This window comes from Tyto alba, unplaced genomic scaffold, assembly GCF_018691265.1.
Source record: "Tyto alba isolate M040663 unplaced genomic scaffold, T.alba_DEE_v4.0 Super-Scaffold_26, whole genome shotgun sequence".
Lineage (NCBI taxonomy): Eukaryota > Metazoa > Chordata > Aves > Strigiformes > Tytonidae > Tyto > Tyto alba.
In genome coordinates this window covers 3,453,242-3,474,094 of record NW_024881300.1, presented here as the reverse complement: position 1 = coordinate 3,474,094, position 20,853 = coordinate 3,453,242, and the positions used below count along the sequence as shown (strand labels likewise).

At 45.4% G+C, this 20,853-nt stretch overlaps 1 protein-coding gene across 1 annotated transcript in view; it reads left to right on the top strand.

Moving 5' to 3' along the window:
• NECAB2 (N-terminal EF-hand calcium binding protein 2) overlaps nucleotides 1-20,853 on the top strand; it is an 83,137-nt gene that overhangs the window by 27,398 nt on the left and 34,886 nt on the right. The window contains exon 3 of the mRNA XM_042797837.1: nucleotides 13,378-13,486. Within this exon, the coding sequence (XP_042653771.1) occupies nucleotides 13,378-13,486 (109 nt within the window). The remainder of the gene's footprint in view (nucleotides 1-13,377; nucleotides 13,487-20,853) is intronic.

Genomic DNA, 20,853 nt, shown 5'->3' with positions numbered 1-20,853 from the left:
AGCTGCAGCAGGGCTGGGTGAGAGTGGGGGACCCTTCCCCAGAGCTGTGATAGGAAACAGCCCCTGTGCACTGGTCACCCCATCAGTTTATGCATTTATGGTTCTCAATTTTCAATTTAAAACTGCACCAGAGAGTTTTTCTCTTCTTTTCACACTTAGGAATTGAGTGAAAACTTAGTCAGGTTTGCTGAAAAAAAAAAAGTAAAATAAAATTAAGTGGCTCTTAGTGTTCAGGGGAAAATGTTAGAATTAAACTGGAACAAAACTTGAAATAGTTTGAGTCTGGGATTTTAAGGTGTTCTTTTGAAAACTTTATTTAAGAATAGAAGCCAGGTGACACCATTTTCCCCTGGAAAAAAAAAAAAAAACACAAAAACCAAACTGTAGACATTTTTGCAATGGCTTTGTCCTTCAAATACTATTTTTTCTCATCTTAGATTTAGCCAAATTAAAGCAGGCTGGGCTGAACCACAGAGCACCAGTGTCAGTGACTGTGATGCTGGAGACAGGAGCTGAAAGGAGCTGACTGGGAGATGCTGAGATTTAGGGGGGGCAGGTCAGGCGGTGCTTCAGAACAAGAGACTTGAGTTGGTACACAACTGTGCCTCTGCCTTTTGTGCTGATACTGATGGGCTTTGGCTGCTTTTGCAATTAAATCTTGAGTGGAGCACATCGACCAGGCACTTTGGGGATGCTCTGGCTCAGCCTTTCGCAGCGTTGAGCCGTGACCTACTTGTTAAACCAGCGCCTGTTTGGCGTGGGTCGAGGGTAGGTTTTCCTTGTGCAGCGCGATGCTGCAGTGGCTCTTGTTCTTATTTTATTCATTTGTTTATATTTTGTCATTTGTACTTTATTCTCTACAACATGGGGGATTGTGGAAAACACAGAAATTATCTTTCCCCTTCCTTAAAACCAAAAGGCCTGATAAGAGTCATGGTTTTCGTGTTTTTTTTTTTTTTTTCTTGTTCTTTTCCTAACCTACTTTGGAACAAAAACTACAAAAAATAAATAGAAAATATATTAATGCTGCAGCTTTGTTAAAAGCTAGTTGCAGAAGTATGTGATTAAAGATGTGCTTGTTTATTTTGCTGGAGTAGAAAAACGTATTTAGGGGTTTTTTTCCTTTGCAGTCTTTCAGAGCAGATGTGCCTTCCCCGCAGGACTGCTCCACTTCTGTGCTGCTCAGCTCTTTGCTGAGGCAAACGGTTGAAAGAGTGTGGAAAAGATCTCCATTGTTTGCTTTAGAGATGTTAAATATCTCTGACAGGGCTGAGACTCCCCTCCTGCCCTGGACAAATAGCTGGAGACACTAAGCATAGTGTTTATATTTTTTCTGAGAAAATAAATGAGAAATGCAGAAGCTTATTAAGCGGGAGCATAAAATGAAGCGCAACTGTGCTGAATGGAGTGAGGTCTCGCTTGGCTGCTCTACCCATGCAACCACAAGGAGCTGGGACGGGCGGCGCTGGGGACCCGCAGGAGCATCCCACGGGGAGGGACCCCTCTAGAGCTCCTCTATACCAGGTCCCAAAGCAAAGGTTACCCCAAAAATAAAGAGTTTCTGGAGGAGATTCAGCTGTTGGCAAAGGAGTTCCTTGGAGAGGGACCATCAAGCATGATCAGGAGTGTTTGGTTTAGAGCCTGAAACTTTTTTCAGCGGGAATTCTGAGACCATTGAGTTTCCAGAAGTGATCCGTTCATGTTGCAAGAGGTCACTGTTGTAGGTTTACGCCTGGACTTCAAAGTTCAGGGGTTAAGATGAGGAATCAAGTTGTTAACCATTCAGGTTCTGATTTGCTATTCATGTACTTACTCAGTGCTGGCACAAAGAGCTGGATGTCCTATATGCTGCAAATGATAAAGAATTAGGGTAAATTTTTCAGCCTTCTGAAAATGCAAATGAGGTATCTGCTTTTTCAGTTAGTTTAATTTGCTGTCTTCATCTCTGTGCAGCTTGTTAGTTGAATGGAAAACTGTTGATGCTGCCAGTGCAATCTGGATATTGTTTCATGGGACTGCAGAAAGCGATGAGTTTGTAGCTCTCTAATACGCAGCAATTTGCTGCTAATTTGTCAACAGTCAACAACTCCAGTGGCTACCGCAGCAAAACAGCCAGGATGCCACTGCCTGCCTCTTAATGGTGGTAGTAAAAGGTCATTTATAGCAGTGTTTCTCATCTGCTGTGAGTGTTTTACTAAGCACAGGATAATGTTTATTTTACAAGGGGAAACAAAATCACACTGTAACTGTTGCCAGTGACAGAAACCAGGTGAGGTTTCAGACTTGCCGGTGGCTGGGTGGCTCATTTCTGTCCCAGGGAGACCCCTCCATCCCGCAGGGACCCAGTGCAGCCGTTGTACCTTGTGGGGCTGGTTCGGGCTCTTACCCTAAACCCTTCAGTTAGCCTGAAATGCAACTTCTGCTCTCATAGATCAGGAAATCAAACGTGATGTTATAGATGCATTCATTGCCATTTTTTTTTTAACTGAGCACTCTCTTTCCCCGGGAAGGGCAGCAGCTGAGATGCCACCCGTAGCTGGGGCCCAGGCTGTCCTGGGGAGCGGCCGTCCCCGCCGAGCAGCCCTCGGAGGAGCCGGCAGCAGCCCCGGCTCTGCTGTCGAAACCGGGCTGCCTCAAGGTCGAGTGTGGTGCTGCCAGCCCTGCCCAGAACAGCCTAAACCCCAGGGAGGTCCTCTCCCCGCCTCACACCAGGACCACACTTTTGAGAGGCTGCACCATGCGTTTTTAAAATTTTTTTCTCTTTTGCTCAAACGCTTGGTTCTTTCTTTTTTTGAAGCCGCGTGCTGGGTGTAATGAGCTGGAAGCAGTGCAAACCCTACCCTGGCCCTTTGAAATACTCTTCTGCACCTTAGAGAAGAAAAAACAAGTGAAAATGGCTGGTTAATGAGGAGCGGAGGGGGATTAGGGGTGTTCGGTGCCTATTTCTGAGCTTTCCAAGAAATTCGGATTTAATAGGCTATTGCAGAGCTGGGGTGCACTGGAGTTGGTAGTGTTAGCCTCTGCTTCAGCTTGATTGAAGCTTCCCGATATATCATCCCAGGTTCACTTTTTTGATGCGTCTGCCAAAGTTCAATGATCAAGTTTGAGAACTTCTGTGCTGGCAGTCTGCCTGGAGCTGATGGTTCCCTAATGTTTCAGCTAACACGTTCCCAGCTGGGGCACAGTGCAAAATTACATACGTTGCCCTTTCTAAATCTGTTTTCTGAGTTGTGCCCACTCAGAAGCTGGGCCAGTGATTTGGCAGAGGAGGTCAGTATGATGCCAAGATCTTCCTTTCTTGCTCTTCCATTGAAATAATTTGGACAATAGTGTAGTCTTAGAGAAATGGCTACATACACACTTGCTGGGCAAGCTTGCTGCAGGTCTGCAGCCCAATAGGCTCTGCTCTGCTGCAGTTATAGTACACATGATCCTCTCCCCTTCCTCATCAGAGAGATGCCCGTTTGGCTGTCCTTTTGGGAGTGAGAAGGCCCTGCACACACTGCAAAGTGTTTTCGGAATATGTGAGATGTTATTGTCAGCAAGCAATGGTGTTTCCCCGCATGATTTGATTTAAGATGAAGAATCTGCTGTCTAAAATTTTCTTCCTTCTCTTTTTCCTGTTCACCCTGCTCTTTGGCAAAGCGTGCATTTGCTGCTGCTTCCCAAGGAGGCTGAATGCTGGGTGAGCTCCACGGTCCGGATTTGCTGCTGGTCTCAGTGCACACAGCTGTGGGGCTCCTTGTCTTTCAGCTGTTCCTTAAATCCAGTGGGATATGGAGAACATCCGACAGCTGCCCCGGCGCCAGAGCTGCTGTGCCCACACTGTGGCTGCTCCAGCAATTCCCTGAGATTATCAGTCTCACTCTCCCAGTCTGGCTGAGTGCAGGAGGGATCTGTAACTCCAGGGTCTGCTTTTCAGCAAAATTGAGCTTTTGGCTGCCCTCTCAGAGATGGAAATGAAGTGACCTTCTGATAAGCTCCAGAATTGATGTTTTGACTTGTCCCTAGACAGAAACCCAGGTTTTCCTCTTTGGTGCTGAACACAGCAGGAGGTCAGGCCCTGGTGTATGTATGTGGTCGGTCCTCAGCCACCCTGGAGAGATGGGACTCTGCTCATGTTACCCATGCTAGCTTCTTAGAGGCTTTTTGTTCAGATAAGGTGAAGGTAAACTGGAGTTCAGGAATGCATCTGCTCCCTTAGACCCCATCTTATTGTTGTAGGAGACCTGAAGGAGACCATACTGAGTGCTGTTGTGTTTTTTTGCCTCTGCCCATCACCCCGAGCTTTCTGCCTTACAGCATATTCAGTGTGATGCATCTGGAGGAGCACCACGGCATGGCAGAAGGAAGAGCCTTGCAAGAGCCTGAAACCATGTGTAACTTTTGATGTTCATTGGTGGGAATTGCAAAAAAGTCTCCCAAAGAAACCCACGCCTCTGCTTTAATGGTGGCAGACCTCAGTAGCAAGTTTAAATATCTCTCTATGATTCCCAGGCCACCTCTATTGTGCATACAAAGAAACACTTAACCTTGCAGAGAATTACATATAACACTGTGTTTTTCTGATGCATAGAAATGAACTATTTGTTGCATATGAAAATAGAAGCTATACTATTAAATATTTTACTATATGTATCCAAATATCAGTTTTTCTCCCACTATTTATTTTAGTGTATTTTTCATGGTTTGGAGTACTTCCCGTGCAGAATAGTTGGTTTTAGAGCACTGTAGGAGGCAGGTTCTGTTCTCTTTTAACAAGGTCTCCTTGGGAGAATTTTGCCGTAAATGGAAGGAGGAAGTTCTGAAATCAGGATTTACAGCTTTGGGATTGCTGAAGCACAGAGTGATCTTGTATTAATGACAAGCTGTGCTGTCTTTGTGTTTTATTTCTCTGATAGATCAAATGTTTAGAGAGGCTGTCAGTAGCTTGTGTGGTTTGACCAGAGGTTTGATAGTGGAAAGCTGGTGTTTTCGGAATGCAGCATTTCAGGAAGGTGACTAAAGAAGGGGTCTGCAATAAGGCTGCCGGGGAGATAAACAGGAATTTTGGGAATCAAGTGGTAGGGATCAAAGCTTGATGATGTTTCAGCCAATTTTCTTCATACAATCCCCTCTAAAACAGAAGTCCTAGTTTTGCACAACTGTATCTACAATGCCATTGCATGTTACATCCAAGAGTTCAAAAAGGAAAAGAAGGTGGGAAGTGTGGGGAGACAAGATATTGAAGGCAGATTAATGGAGAAGGAAAGCAATATTTGGGTCGACAGAGAAAGATGGGGCTGAGTAACAATGGAGAGATCAAGGCAGATGTTTGAATACATGGAGAACCAAAGACTTTGGGAAGGAGAGTTGGGCTTTTTGGGCCAGGAGGCTGAAAGCTCTGCACAGGAATCTGCTGCTTCACCGTGGTGGCTTGTGCTTGTGTAACTCACAGGGGAAATGGTTTGAATGGGCAAATAAACCAAAGGTGCTAAAAAGCTACAGCTGTTCAGTCAGCCATCTAATAGCACCCAATATGAAGGAGGCAGGCCGAGGCCAGCTAAGATGAATAATAACTGAGAGGCAGTGGCAGTCGTATGTCTGGAGCAAAGCTGGGTCTGCTGGCTGCTGGAACAGCTTGGAAACAGAGATCTCCTCTGTGGCTGATGGGGAGAGGGAGGAAAGGGGGGCAGAAAGTATGTCCTCAATCTCTTTATATTTATTTATTATTTATATTTATGGTATTTAGTCCAGAGAAGCCCTGAGGTCTCCCATGGGCTACAGCACTGACCAGTAAATACTCTTGGCGTGCGCCCATGTGGGCGGCCTCCCTCCAGCCCCTCTCATCTGCCCAGGCTGGAGCCCAGAGGCAGGCATTGGGAATTCAGGAATTGCCTCTTAACGTGAACTGTTTACCAGGAGGTCATTTACTGCAAGCTACAGTTTCTTTTCCTGAATGTTTTCCCACTAGTCTTCCCTGAGCTAGACCAGCATGTTAATGTACAAAGTGTCGTGGGGGCCAGATCACCTGCGGTTTTCATAAATTATTATAGAGCAGCAGCACGTGGAGGGGCTGACTCAGTATATTCCTTGTGCTGCTACAGATGTGAAGCAAATGTATTGAAATTGGCTGTTGACATTCATTTTCTTTCAAAATTGAAAAGAAAGGAGATCTAATTAGCAAGAGAAAAAACTGAAACAGGATACCTCCTCCTTTCTGTGGGAAGATGGTGGATTAAGAAATCTTTGTGGACTTCTGGTGGCATCTGTCTGAATCCTCTTCTAAATGTTCAGGTAGGGTTTGTTATAGCCTCTATTAAGCAGCAATTGCACTGAACTTATCCAGGCCATTTGAACCCTGGGAAGTCTGATCCCAGCATTTAATTTGTAAAGAACTGGGAATTCCTTTGGTAGGCATTCCCAAACATGTGTGATAAAACATCCAAAGTCAATATATTGGGTGAGTGCAGAAAAAAAAGCCACATTTAAGTTAGCTCATTACAGCAGGGTGAGGGTTATTTGAGAAGCTGAAAAAAAGTAGAGTCTTCACAAAAGACAGTGGGAGAAAATGTACTATATCACTCCTTCATGTCTCCCTGCTTACCAGCCTACATTTGATATCTATCTATAGCTGCTATTAAAAAGAATTTCAAAATTAGTTCTAATTCTGGAATGACAAAAGGCTTGATTTCATGATAAAAGCTGAGCAGCTTGGGGAAAATTCTGGCATGCTAATGGACACTGCTGGATATCAAGGCTATTTCTGGTGAGAATGAGGTACAGGTTTCTGACTGTAGTGGAAATTCCTGCTTTTCCCAGGCCAGGTCCTAAAATGAAGATTTCTAGCCATCATCCACTTGGTACACATCTACTCATCATCCTAGACAAGAACCAGGCTTTAAGTTATTCCTCAACGTCTTATGCTGACTGACGTGGTCATTTTGAAATGAATGTCACTTTTTCCCTTTTTTTCATGGCAATGAAAAGGTTAACCCTGACACAAAAAGGAGCCTCTGTCCCACTGTATCAGTGCCTGTGAAAGATTTTGAATATGCACCATTCCAGTCATACCACAAAACTGCATCATCTGCTTCAGAGCAGAAAGAAAAAGAGCAGAATTGACACAATATTTTGTTTGGTGAACCCCATGCTTTGATACAGAGAGAAGTACCTTCAAATGCCTGGAGAAGAGCTGATCTTTATTACTGGGGTAAATGACTAGGGAGGGGTATTGACTGACTTCTCAAGAGATATTTTTTCATTTCCTATGTTACCTTATGTCTCTATAAGACCTCATCTAGGCATAGGAAGGAAAGATGTCCTGGGAAGGTAAAAAATCCCCAAGGTTTGTATTAGCACACGACAAAAAGAAAATGGTGATGCTGGCTGAGGTCTGTGTGCACAGCCTGCCCTGGAGCGAGGAGCGCCGTGCGTTATGCTCGTGGGAGCTGTGATGGGGTCACTGGAAGAAGATAGGAGACACCACCTCAAAACTGTGTCAATGACAAGAAGAAAAACATTTATCAAGTGTTTTCCAATGAGTTAAGTAAGAAAAACCCCAGCTCCTGAAGTTCAGTCCCTGTCTTTATCTGTATGGGAAACTGTGGCTTCTTCTGTGACAGGCTTTGCATTCCTGTGCCAGCATCAACCAGTTGGTCCCGTCAGCAATCCCAGCTGGCATTAGGAAGTGCACAGGAGTATTTCAAACAGAGATTATCAGCTGTGATGGAAACATCAATATGTTTTCAGGTTATCCGTGGGGATTGCTTGCTGTGGTACTAACCCTTGTGAAAACATCTGGGCTGGGCATTAGTTAACTTTCAAAAAAAGGTGATTTTAGAGTCATTCCCTAAATTCCTTTTACTAGGAAATTACTATAATTGTAGTAATTTCCTTTTAACGATGCGTGTTCCATCTCATTAACAAAGACATTTGCAGGGGCTCCGTTCCAGAGGCGATGGCACCGTCCTTGTAAGGAGCCGCCGAAACGTGGGCTGTGCTTCTCATGCAGGGCTCCCGTGGCTTCGCAGCTTCAGCCAACGCTGGAGGTGAAGCCAGGCCTGCTTCCATCCCAGTTCAACTGCCCCCAAAGTAACTGTGGCGCCGGACTGTGAGTGGGTGGGTAACTTTCAGCTGGCTGCAGAGGAGCTGCAGGTGACTCGGATCAGGGGCTGCAGTCAGTGCACCCCTTCTTCAGCCGGCAGAAAGGTTGTGCAGTGCCACACAGGGTGCGGTCACAGCCGCTCGGCGATGCGGGGGACGTGGTCTGTCAGCTTCACTTGGGAGCGGCAGCTCAGCAAGCCTGATTTGGGATACTCCAGCAGCCTCCCCAAAGCCATAGATTAAGGTGTTGGAGGACATCAAGACACTCATCAGGACAGCATCTAGGTAAAAATAAACAGTCTAAAAAAACCCACACTGAACTCTTCTGGAAATGGGAGATGAAATGGCTTTCTCCAGGCTTAGGAGCCTGTTTGCTTCATTTTACTCTTTCCCTTGTCCAGTATGGCTCCTCCTTGCAGCCGATTCTCAGGGCGCAGCTCCCGGTGTATCTGTGTTAGCCAGAGCCATGGCACAGGGAAACAGGGTAATGAGTGATGGACTGCCTGCCCAGGACATCCCCATCCGTGCAGTCCTCATCGCTGCAGAAATCCCAGAACGGGTCCAGCTGCCTGAACACAGAGAACATTCAGCTTTCGAGGCAGGTTTTGCAGTTTAAAAACTCTGTTAAAAGGGATATTTTGAGGTCTCACAGTTAGTGTCTGATCTGCATCTTTCCAATCCATCACAGATCAGATCTGTGGACCTGAAGGTAATTTTTCCTAACAGCACAGGACTGAAAACTCAAGTCTATATCCAGCTTCATTTAAATGAATAAAACTGCTCCCCCTGACTTCTAAGGAGGCTGGATAAAGGGTCCAGAGTAGAAGCCAGTCCATGTTCTCGCTGGCTCATGTATCTGCAGACACACCCACACCCACCTGCAAGAAAGAAGAAAAAAACCACAGTTGTTATCTTTATTCACAGGCCACAATAAAATCCAATTTGCTCACCCATAGCTCTGTTGGTGCTTGCACACTAAGCGGGGCTTAAAGCATTTTAGAACTCATAGTAATAAAAATAAGTAATGAAAAATATTCATAATATACCTAGAAAATATATGAGCAGTCGCAACCTGATATAATTGAAAATGGATTTAGTAAACTCAGGCTCAGAACAGTGACCTTATTTTGTAGAAGCTTTAAGCTATGTGTATTGCTGAGTGAATTTCTGAAAACTCAGCAATCAGATTTCCTATATTTTGGACGATTTATGATCTTAGTTTGATTTTTCCCCTGGCTGCATTAGCGGGTGAGAACAGCCTGATTGTGTGAGTTAGAAGGCATAAAAGCCGCCTCTAGACTCCTCAGATTTTCACAATGGCAAATGGAGCAATAATAAAATCCCAGTTGAGGCTTTCTGATGTTCTCTGTTATATCCTTCTCTCTTCAGTTAGTTTTAACTTTGATAACTCTATTTGGCTGGTAATTTGCTTTGGTCTTTGCCTGTGATTGAATTATTTTGAAAAGCTAGAGTAAAATGAAAATTACTCTCTCAGGAAAAAAATCATGGCAGAATAGCTCTGGCCTGATTATCTCTTTTTTCAGTCGATCGGCGCCAATGTAGTAGGTGCTGTTTGTCCTCGCTGCCAGCTTAGGTGTTGACTTCAAGTACTGGGTTTAAAGGGGAGGGGGGCGAATAGGTGAAAGAAGGCTGTCTCCTTGAAGTGTGCTTGACCAGATGAAAGCCACAAAGACTTGTCTAGATCTTAAAACTGATGGAAACTTTAGTTTGTTTAGTGAGATTTGGTGTGGAATCTCATTTTTTTTGTTATCCTTCCTATCAAAAGTAGCTACCTAGGGCTGGAGTGTCCCCAGATGAGCTCCTACAGGGCTGGGCATGGGTGAAATCGAACCGCACGATTGACGCTGCCGCTCTGGTACGACGCCTGCCAGTTCATTTGGAGAATTTATATCTCTCGCACCCAGCAGCTTTCAGCAGAAAGCAGGTTTCTGGAAGTCTTATCCATTCTTTGGTGAGCTCAGACACTTCTGCTTTCAGAAAAACCTTGCTTTTCTGTGACTTTCCTGATAAGGCCGCTCCTGGAGCACAGTGTCTCCATCAGCTCTTATCACAGCGCACGCCGGCGCGTGGGCCTGGTGTGGGTAAAGCGGTGGTCAATCCTCCCTGCCCAGGATTTTCTACCAGTTTAATTTTAACTGCCAAATCCCAGCCCAGTCTGCTTCCTCTTATCACTCAAGTTCCCCAAAGGTTTCCTTTCCTGCTGGGCTCCAGCAACCCACGACTTTCAGGCTGTTTCACAATTATAGATATGCAGCTCAAGGATTATCTTGTTACTCCGGAAGCCTTTTGCTTTGTCTGTTTACAGACAAGTATTCAAGCTTGTATTAAATAATTATCAGTTTTAAGCCGACTGGTACTTTGTGGTGGTGTTTGTTGGGGGATGAAAGTCTCGAGCACTGTTTACGAGTAAAATTTGTACTTTTGTTCAAATTCCTGCCAGGGGCCAAGCAGTTCTGTGGGGTCTTCAAACAAGAAAAATGAAATAAAATTCACTGTCACCTCCTCTTTTCTCTAGGTCCTTTGCTCATCCTATATTACTCTGGGCTGTTAAATGCCAACAGAAATTCAGTGCATATTGGCTTTCAATGATCTGACCTGTCACAGTAGTTGGTACCTGCCTCCCTGTTCTCACCTGCGACTTTGGAGGCTGCAATATAGGAGTCAGAGCAGTATTTTGGCACAGATTTTAAATACCAGTGTTTCAGGGACTGCAGCAAAACTGCGGCCTGGCACACATTACTCAAAAAATAAATAAAGCAAGAGTGAAACAGAGGAGACAAGTTATGAACTAGGTAAAGGAAAAAGATATTTTTTTCCTTAAACTTAGAAACACCTTTGTGCCTTTCAGAGGTGAGCAAACTGTAAATTCTGATTAAAGTACTCTTCTGAAAAAAAATCACTTCATTTTACAGTTTCTCTTTCCCAGTAAGTTGATTTATGTGACTTTCCTGGGAATTTCATTCTGCCTGCCCTCTGTGCGGAAGGACAATTTTGAGGTGAACAAGCACTGATTTCAGGTTTACAGGAAAAGTTTACCATATATAAAGAATTGTTTAGCCTTTATGTGATAGAAATGTCATTATCCTTTTGATCCTGATGCTTGAAGACATATTCATTGCCAGTCAGGATCAGAAGAAACCAAACCTTGATCTTGGTTAGGATACTACATAAATAGGAGCACTGTGGGGGAAGCTCCTCACCCAGTTGTGCCATGTGCAGGGGTAGAGGTGGATGATGTGGATGGGGCTCTTGCTCCAGGCACAGTCTTTTTATCTCCTTCAGCAAAATCGTGCCACCACTGGGTTAGCCTCCAGGTCACACTGGTGGCATGCTCCAAGCGATAAGGTACTTGTTGAAGCTTCAGTTTTCTGTAATTCGGAAACAGATAGCAAATCTGGGAGCCATCCTCTGAGCTGTGCATTGGTATTCTGCACCCTGCCTGCTGCAAAGAGGTCACGTTTTGGGGAAGGAGTGCAGAAAAACGATATAGGCAGCTGGACGCTCTCCATAGCCATTGTGGTGCTCTGATGATAATACCCTTTTCACCCAGTGCTGCTGTAGATTTTGTTCTTCTGCTGTGTGCCTTTCATAATTGCCAATTAAATAAGTATCTCAGACTCAATTTATCACTGGGCTGAATTCATCTGTGTCAGCCAAGGGAAACTGGGGGTAGCATTTAGCAATGCAGGTACGTTTCAGGAGCAGCAGACTGATTTAGTTTGGGAAAAAAATATTGGTGTATATGTGGTAAGTTGTCTAATTTTGTCCTCTAGCATCATTTTCTGAAAGAGAAGCAACAGGGTTTATAATTTATATGATTAAGTAATAAATGATACATTTTTCCTACTGCAAAATAAGCAACATTTCCAGTCTATGAATCTTCTGTGGATATGAATGGAGAGATTTTAAATAGCACATGACCTGGGTTAGTTATTCCCCCCCTAAGCACTGCTGCACACCAGAGCACAGTGTCAGCAGCTTGAACAAGAAACCTGAGGTAAATTAAAGTTTCTTTAAAGTTTCTTTCACCTCTCTCCCATTTATTGCTGAACTTCATAGGAGCTTTCTCCAGACCTTCTTACTTCCAGCTGTGACTTTAAAGATGTGCTGTACCCATCCACAGCGCAGTGAAAAGTCTCCAGATTTAACTGTTAAATGTAAGCTTTTGTCTCCTTATCAGCAAAAGTTACAAAGGAATCCTCCTTATATCCTCTGTACCTGGATTTGATAATATTTTTTCTTTCTTGGTCACTTAAGTAGGCTGTAGAAAGCCTAGTTTTAAACTAATGCTGGGGCCAGGACATAAAATAATACGCAAAGTGTATGGCCAGATTTTCAAATCTGGATGTTGTTTTTCAGTCTCTGGGTTGAGATCAGAGACACTTTCCCCCAGGCACTGACTATCTGCAGGGCCTCTTCCTACAGCTGGAGATGAGGCTGCTGAAGTGCCTGTGCTGGTATCAAAATAAACGTTCAAGTTTGAGCTTGGAGCTTGCTGCTGAAATTATTGCAAGCTCCTCTCTATGTGCCCAGGAGAACATTATTAAACCTCTGCCTTGTGACTCCTTCGTGTGCTGGTAGGTTTGCCAAAAGGCACCCAGAAAGCTGCAGCCCGTATGGCCGGGCAGATGGATTCTGTGCGTCATCAGGTCCCTTTAGAAGTAAAGGCACAACATTAAGGTGACACAGCCCTTGTATGTTTAAACAGTTGACAACCAAAGCAAGATGTGGCTTGTTATGCTTGGTAGCTGCTATTTTGCGTTTCTGTGCAGAGCAGGGAAATGCACTGTGTTGGAGAAGATGCAGCTGGATGGAGATGGCAAAAGATACGGCTGGGTCTGTTGTTAATTCCAGCCCTGGGTCTTTTCTTATCTATTATGTGTCCCTTAATGAGCATCCTGCATCATTTGAGCATAGGGTAGACGAAACGCTCCATGACTTCTTAAATGTAATTAAATTTTAGGATGAAGCTTGCAGGCTTTTCCTCGTTAGGCTCGAGTCATGCTTTGGGTTAATAGCCCAATTAGTTGCTGACGGCCAGTGCATCCATACACAGGAGCAATGAAGCTTCACCTGGCTCTGGTGCTGCCAGAGCTGCCAGGTCCCACCCTCTGGCCACTGAGCCCTGCACTGATTGAGGGCCAGTTCTGCACAAGCACTTGGAGATAATTTTGGGCTGAAACTTTAAATCTGAACATAACTCTTGATTTTCAGTCATTGTGCCCCCACACTTTGCCCATTCCCTAACGGCGGCTGTGTTGCTGTTTGCAGATGACGGGAAGCTGTCCCTGGAGGAGTTCCAGGCCTTTTTTTCTGACGGGACACTCAACGAAGAAGAACTTGAGAAGCTCTTTCATACCATTGACTCTGACAACACCAAGTAAGTTCCCTGTGCTGACACTCCGCTGTTTCCCAGAGCCATTGGACCACGGCATTAGTGTGCAGGGGCAGTGCTGCTCTGGAGAACTAAGCACCAGAGAGGCCGCAGGGGTGCAACTCGCTTTGCAAAACTTTGCAAAATCTCCATTTCTGCTTGGTTTCTGCCTCATTGTAATGGCCGCTATGACTTCTTTTGTCTTGGTGGTTTTTTCAGGCCATTTTCTTTAGTGCAACCCGATCTTCACGGCATCTCAAATGCCCACAGGGAGGGCATTTAAATGGCTCTTCAGCTTTTCCACTTTATCTAAAAGCTTTGCTATGTGAATCTCTGTAAGGTTTGACCTATCCAGCTGTTTTACACACAACAAACTGGAATGATCTGTGGTCTTGTCTCTTTGTGATCTCTCTGTATCCCCTGCACTTGGACCATGCCTGCTTTGCCTCCCATCCAAAACATTCCCGGGTGCAGTGATCACTCCAGTACTTAATAGAAATGAGCCCCCTTCTCTTCAAGGTGGAATTCAGCTGTGCAGAGGCCAGCTCAAGCGCTGCAGCTGCTGTTGCAGATGCTTTGCCTCTGCTCTGATCCCAGCAGCCCCAATGTGGCTGTACTTCTGTCCACACAAAGCCTGGGCAAGGCAACACAGGGACGGACCCACAAGTGGCACTGAGCTGTCTGCATCGCAGCTGCAATAAAGCAGGGAAAGAAGATGTCAGAGGAGAGATCTAGGCATGCTTTAGTTTGACAGTACATCAAAGCTGAAACTAAATATGGCACCTGACCACTCCGCTGAGAACCAAGCTTTTGCAGGCTGCTCTGAGCTATCAAATTAAGGTGACAAACTCATTAGCTGTTGATGTTTCCTCCTCCTCCACCTGCCTTTGCTGTCTCTCCCTCAGCACCCCGTCTGACTGCCTTTGCCTTTGGCAGGGTCTGGGGTGTTTCTGAGCCCCCAGTAAGTGTTTGGGACAGGCATGAAGCCGTGGGGTCCACAGGGCCCCAGTGGGAGTGCCCCTGCCAGCAGGTAGTGATGGCACTGGGCACCAGCACAAAGGGGACAGCCCGCTGCTAGGTTTTCTCTTTCCAAGAGGAACCCATCTTCAAAAGCCTGCATAGTTCAGGCTGGCTGGAAATACAAATGAAAGCCAGCTTTGAGTTGTGTTCCAGTGTGACTCTTGCTCTTCTAGAGAGAAAAAATCTGTCCAAAAGGCAGATGAAAACAGAATCTAATTTTAAATTACAAGTCTTGCAGTAAGTGCTTAAAAACATAATAGTCTGGTTAATTATAAAGCTTTCTGGTGGCAGGTAGATCTAGTCTTGCTTGTGTGAGTGGTGTATGCCTTGCCACCCATCCAAAATATCCCCTGGAAAGCAGTGATTGTTCTGGAGTGTTCTGGCATTGAAGCAGCAGATAGAAAACTCATCAACCTGGTACAGGGGCTGCTGCTGAAGACATTCCTGAAAGCAAAATAAATGTGATGTTTCTCAAAATCCCATCTTTCCAATGCGTCTGCTTCCCAAAGTTTATTCCAAGACCAGAAATGCCAAAGACCAGCTTGGTATATACTATTCACTGAATAATTAATCAAAGGAACTTAAGTGGTCTTGTTACTAAAATTATCTGGAAATGATCCATCCTCTGTAATAGTTCCTCTTCAATAGACAGTAGATGTTGCCTTTGCCTTTGTGGGTCTATTTACCGAGCTCCAGGTGATGCTCCCAGGTGCTCCCTCTACAGACTCTGGGACTCGGGTGCTCACCTGCCTCTGTTCTGAAATCATTTATAGCCTTGCCTGAGCTTATCAACTTTCATCTGGCCTTTGGAAGGATGTAGACAGCTGATGCGTAAGCCGGGGCATGTGGGGGTTAGCATGTGGATGTTTCTTCTGGCCTTCTTGAAATGGGAAGTGGGGTTGCAGTCCATTTTTTTTCTTGGGGATTGTAGAGGATCTGCAGTTTGCTCTGAGCCTTAGTAAGGGATGTCTTCTAAACTGGACAGAGAGAAAATTTGCCATTTCTAAATGTCATGCAGCAGTGCTGCCAGCAAGCGGGGTCTCTCTGAGCAGCTCCTGAGCGTGGCAAGAGTTCCCACAATTCAGTAGTATTTTTCTTTTGCCAAGCTGGCTTGATCCCGTCATCAATACCCGTTAGGGACTGATACTTGCACAGAGCAGCGTAGCATCTGCTGTTCTTGGCTAGAAGGAAAAGCAATGAGTTGGTCACCCTTCCAAGTTAAATCCTTGCATGAAATTGGCACTTGCTTATTGTTTTGGAGAGCACAGACACCTACAGCAAATTTATCAAGCTGAGGGAAGAAAATATTCCTCATTCTTTTATCTGCAAGAGCTCTCTCAGTCTCCAGAAAACCTATTTCAGGGCTGGGCTTTCTTCTGCAAAAGTGCTTTTCACTATGAAGCGAGCAGTTTGCTTGACTGCAGACTTGCATCCAGTACCGTCCTTCAAGCTGTGCGTGTGCTCTTCACCTTGCCCTGTCCTTTGTTCCCCGCACAGTAAATCGGCGGGTCTGTGGGAGGCCGGGCACGAAGGATGCTGCCTCCAGCCTCTGGCACAACCAAGCATTAGGGTTGCAATTTTGAGCACTGCTGTCACCAAGCAAGAGGAGTGGAGTGGAGCCTTCATTTTTACAGGGGAACATAGGAGCAATATTAACTTTATCTTTCCAAAAGGCTGTTTGAATGATAATTATTTGCTATTTGATAGAAGTTTATGTATTTTAAGCCTGGTTTTTGATACTCAGTTTTATCTCTGTGCTTTTCTCATATTGCCCATCATGTTTGTTTAGTGTGCAAAACCATTTGATATTGAAATTACATTATAGATAGAGTAGAAAATGAAGAAAATGATGTTCCTGCTGATAATTAGTAATTGCTGTTACCAGCCAAATTACAAAATGTTGATTCAATTTCCTGGAGTATTTTTAGGAGCAGGGAACTGCCTTACTGGAGTAGATAAACTGAACGTCTCTACTAGTTTCTTGACTTGCTTTAGTTGGGAAGGCTGTGGAAAGGAGAAAATTTGGGCAGAGGAGTGGGAAGGTAAGGGAGGTTACGGATGCAGGAGTAGCTGTGCTGCGGCTGGGGCAGCGTGTGCTTCTGTCTCGGGCATCACAGTCCCGCAGTGAAACACCTCCTTGCCAGCAAGGTGTGGTTGGGAGGGTGCTGAACTGAAATGAGATACCCCAAATTAACCCAGGGACATTCATGAGGCTCTCTCTTTCTTCTTCACTGCCTGGGAAGTGTCCCTAGGAGGTTAATGACGTGACAGTGTGGGCATGGGCTCCGAACACCCGCCCCAGGGTTTTATTAACGGGTATTTCCATAAAAGAACCTGGCATCCACGGATGGACTGTGCTGTGAGTCGCATCAGCGCTGGTTATTTCATCTGGCAGCAGGAACGTGCAAAATGTGTCACATATTTCACTTGTTTTTTGGCAAAATGATATTCATAAACCTGCTGTTGCTTAAAAATTATGATCAAGTTGTGTTTTTCTCACTGTTGCTCACACTGGCTGCCCTCCTTCCCTCCTCCCAGCTGAAGCAGGAGGCAAAACCAAGACGTTGTTATGTGGTTTTTACTATTGGTTTTAGCTGCTATTTCAGGAGGTTTCAGCAGTGCTTTTATGGGGAGGTAATGGTATGTTACTATTAGTATCAGTGCTACTGGAATCACACAAATTATGTGTATGATATGTAGACACACATATTTAAATATATATGCATATATTTGGCTTAGTGGCAGAACAAGGCTTTAGGAAACATTAGATGGATATTCAACTGGGAAATTCTGTTATATTTGCAGAGTTATCTATAGCTTTTCTCACTTTTTCTAATGATGTGTATCAATTTTAAAAGGAAAAAGTCATTGTGAATGGGAAATCAAACAAGTTTTAGGGTCACAAATGACCAGATGAAACTCTTTAAAAATGTTACTGCAATACAGGATGAAACTTGCTTTGTCTGACCCACAGTTCCCATATTCCAGCTCCCTGGGCCAGCACTCCCACCCACTCTGCATCCTTTTGGAAGGAAGGAGCATCTCTCAGTCCTTGTGAAAGCAGGGAGAGGCCAGGCGTGGCTGTTGACCAGACAAATTTAGTCCTGGCTGGGGATTTTAAAAACACCTTTTCTATCTCGTACATTTTTCATTGCTGCAGAGGAGCAGCAGCTCCTCTGGGGAGAGATCTGCTCACTGGAGCAGGACTTCTCTGATGAGCTGTACAGGTCCATTCACAAGGAGCCAAGAACATGGCATTAGCATTCTGCTGCTCTGTCATTTGTTATCTCTTCGCTAGGCTTATAGCTATTCTTTTAATTGCTTTATATTTTTTTCCCCCTCTCTCTAAATGAGCTCTTCTCTCCAGTGGCAAGAAAAGGTTGGAGCATGCATGTAGGATAATTAACAGAAGTGGTGTCTCTCCTCAGAAGCCCTTCAGAGCTTCCCCAGCCTGTCACTTTTGCTGGAGGATTGTGACAAATGGAGAACTGAGGATGCTGGGGTTCTCCAGCCCGTACAGCACTCGGCAGCGTGCCACCTCCTGCCCTTCATGGGGCACGTAGTCCAGAGGGGCAAGGAGGGGGATGGATGAATTGATCACGCACCTTCGGATGCTGAACAACATCCTCCTCAGAAACATGGAGCCACCTTCCTCCCCTGACCCCTGAGCGGCTCAGACACCGCAGGGAGCTGTATTATAAAGCAGAGTGATTTGGAGTCGCTTTGGGGTGCAGGGGGCCACTACCAACCCGAGTGCTGTGTTCAATCCCCGATCTAGGGAGGGCACGGCTGGGCAGGGCCACCCCAGAAGCAGGGAACGATGCTGATGGGCTCTGCTTGCGCTAATTAGTCCCCTTGCAAAGTGGAGCATGTCAGCCCGGAGAGAGCTGTGCCCCTGCTCTCGCAGGGAGATGGGGCGTACCTGGCCCTGCTCAGGGTGTTTAAATGGCTGCAATCCGAAGCGGAGCTGTCGTGGGTGGAGGGGGGCAACATGCTGCCTGACAAAGCAGAGCTGAGATGCGTCCAGCCCTGGGCTGGCACGGCGGGACGGCTGCTGCTCAGGGCCTGGCTGCGAGCGCCGCTTGCTTAAGCTTGATGGAAGCAGAGCAAATGCAGAGGGACAAGTCTATATTTCACTGGCTGTTAATTGTGCAAGAGAAGCTGTTAAAATCATGTTAGCGTTAATGAGGGATATAAGCAGAAGCGAGCTGTCTCCCGCTGTTGTGGCTTGCTGGTTATGGTGTGTGTTTCGAGCCAGAGGAGGATGTGCAGAGCATCGGTGCTGGTGCTGAGGCTCCTAAGGAGAGGGAGGGAGCGTGGCAGTGTGTGCTCCTCCTGCTCGGCCTCCCCAGTTTCCTTCCTCTAACTCATCTGGGAAAAATCTCCCCAGCTCTTATCTGATTTCTAACCTCTGCAGACATCATCAGGGCATTTGTGGGGCCAGAAGCTCTCGAAATTGGGCTGGTAGCTCGCATGGATGAATTTTGTTTCTCTTTGTTTACATTGCCACCCAGAGAATAAAATTGGTTTATGTTAGACTGTGTAAATACTCAGTGTCTGTGGATATGGAGCTTAACGCACTATGAGGGTGAGCAGCATCCAAAGGGTGGGAGGAGATGCTGGCAAGGTGCTGCAGGTGTAGTTGGGGGTCTGGACTGACGCTGTTCCCCACGAGAGGAGCCAAAGCAAGATGTCTCAGTAGCCTCAGTAGCAGCCTTGCAGCTCTCTGGCTTGATGGTACCCTGACTCTGAAAACTCCTGGTTTGGTGTTGTATAAGAGCAGTGGGACATTCCGGAGGGGTCAAGGAGAAAGGCAAAGGAGCTCAAAATCTGTTCCTGAGCAAACAGTTTGCAGGGGAAGCTTGATGTGTGCAAGCTAAAGCTACACCTTGTGCTCCATCTGATAATCTGGGCAGAAATGGAGCTTCACATCATCACAATTGAACATGAGGTTCTCAACACCCTCCTTCCAACACACAACCCTGCTCCAGACCTCAACACCTGCAGTACCTTCCATCATGCAGCAGCCTGCTGTCCTTCTGCTCCAGTAATTATTTTCCTCTGGTGGAAAAGGTCTGTTGTTACCACTCTGTTTGGATACCGCAGTCCCCCCCAGCTATACTCTGAGATGCTTTACCCTCCCACAACCTGCATCAGGTCTTGTGTCCCTTGGTGTGGGGAGATTCCATCTGATAGAGACCACCATGAGCTTTAGCTCATGCTGCCCATGCTTTTCTCCAGGCTTCTGCAGTCCAGTCCTCTCAAAGTTGAGCAGAAAGTACTTCCACTTCTTGGGCAAGGAACAATGATGATTATGACAGTATTTTTTTCCTGTTTTTCTCCCCCTCCCTAATCTTGGCTTTTGCAAACCTGAATCAGTGGAGTGCCAGATTCGTCTGGGAGCTGAAGCCCAAACTATGGAGATGAATGTGCCCATTGAAACCAACTTAATTCTTGAATATTGAATGTTCTCAATTAGGTCTCTGGGAAACAAACTACGGATGGTATAATCAGCTGAGATTTTGATTAACTGATTCAAGAGACAGTTCTCATCTCTTCTGAAAGGGACAAAATGATTGCACAAAAATTATATGTCTGGCTTTAAATTTTGGCTCTCGAGAGCATGGGCATTTGGTGGATTTTGTTCTTTCTATTTATGTGGAAGATGTTTTGTGAGTTCTAGCTTATTCTTCTCTGTGCCGACATGTCACTTATGCTATACTCTGCTCTACTTTTTATTTAAGTGAAGAAATACTTGGTGCCAAAGCTGATGCTCAGCAGCTGCATGCTGATAGAGCTACAAAATATCTCAGGCTCACCAAAGGAAAAGGGCTTTTAAAACAAAAATCACTCAGTGGGAAGGTCATCAGGAGAGACACGAAGCTGGAAAAACTGCACAGAAACCTGTTTGAAAAAACATTTGAGAACATTTTCCTATTTCTAATTGTATTTCCCAGGTAGAACCTGAGAGACCCTCTCTTCCCCCCCAAAAAAAGAATGAGTATTTATTTGTTTTAATGGTTTGTTTTGAAAATTGAGCTAAAAGAAATAACAATGATATGACTTATATGACTTATTTTGATGGAAGCGAGAGAGCCAAGAAGTGGAGGGAAGCTTGTCTCTATGAAAAAACAGCTGAAGTACAGCTTTGCTGCGAGCCAAGGAGAGTTATCGGTGCCATTAAGCTGCCCCCGTGAAGGTGAAAAATTTCAGTGTCCCCTGGCTTTTTTCCCAGGGAGCACCAGGACACCAGCACCCCAGCACAGTGGGGCAGGGGTGTTCAGCCAAACAGAGGCAAATAGCTCTTCTCTGGGTAACTCAGGCTTGCAGAATCCAGCACTGTAACATTCCAA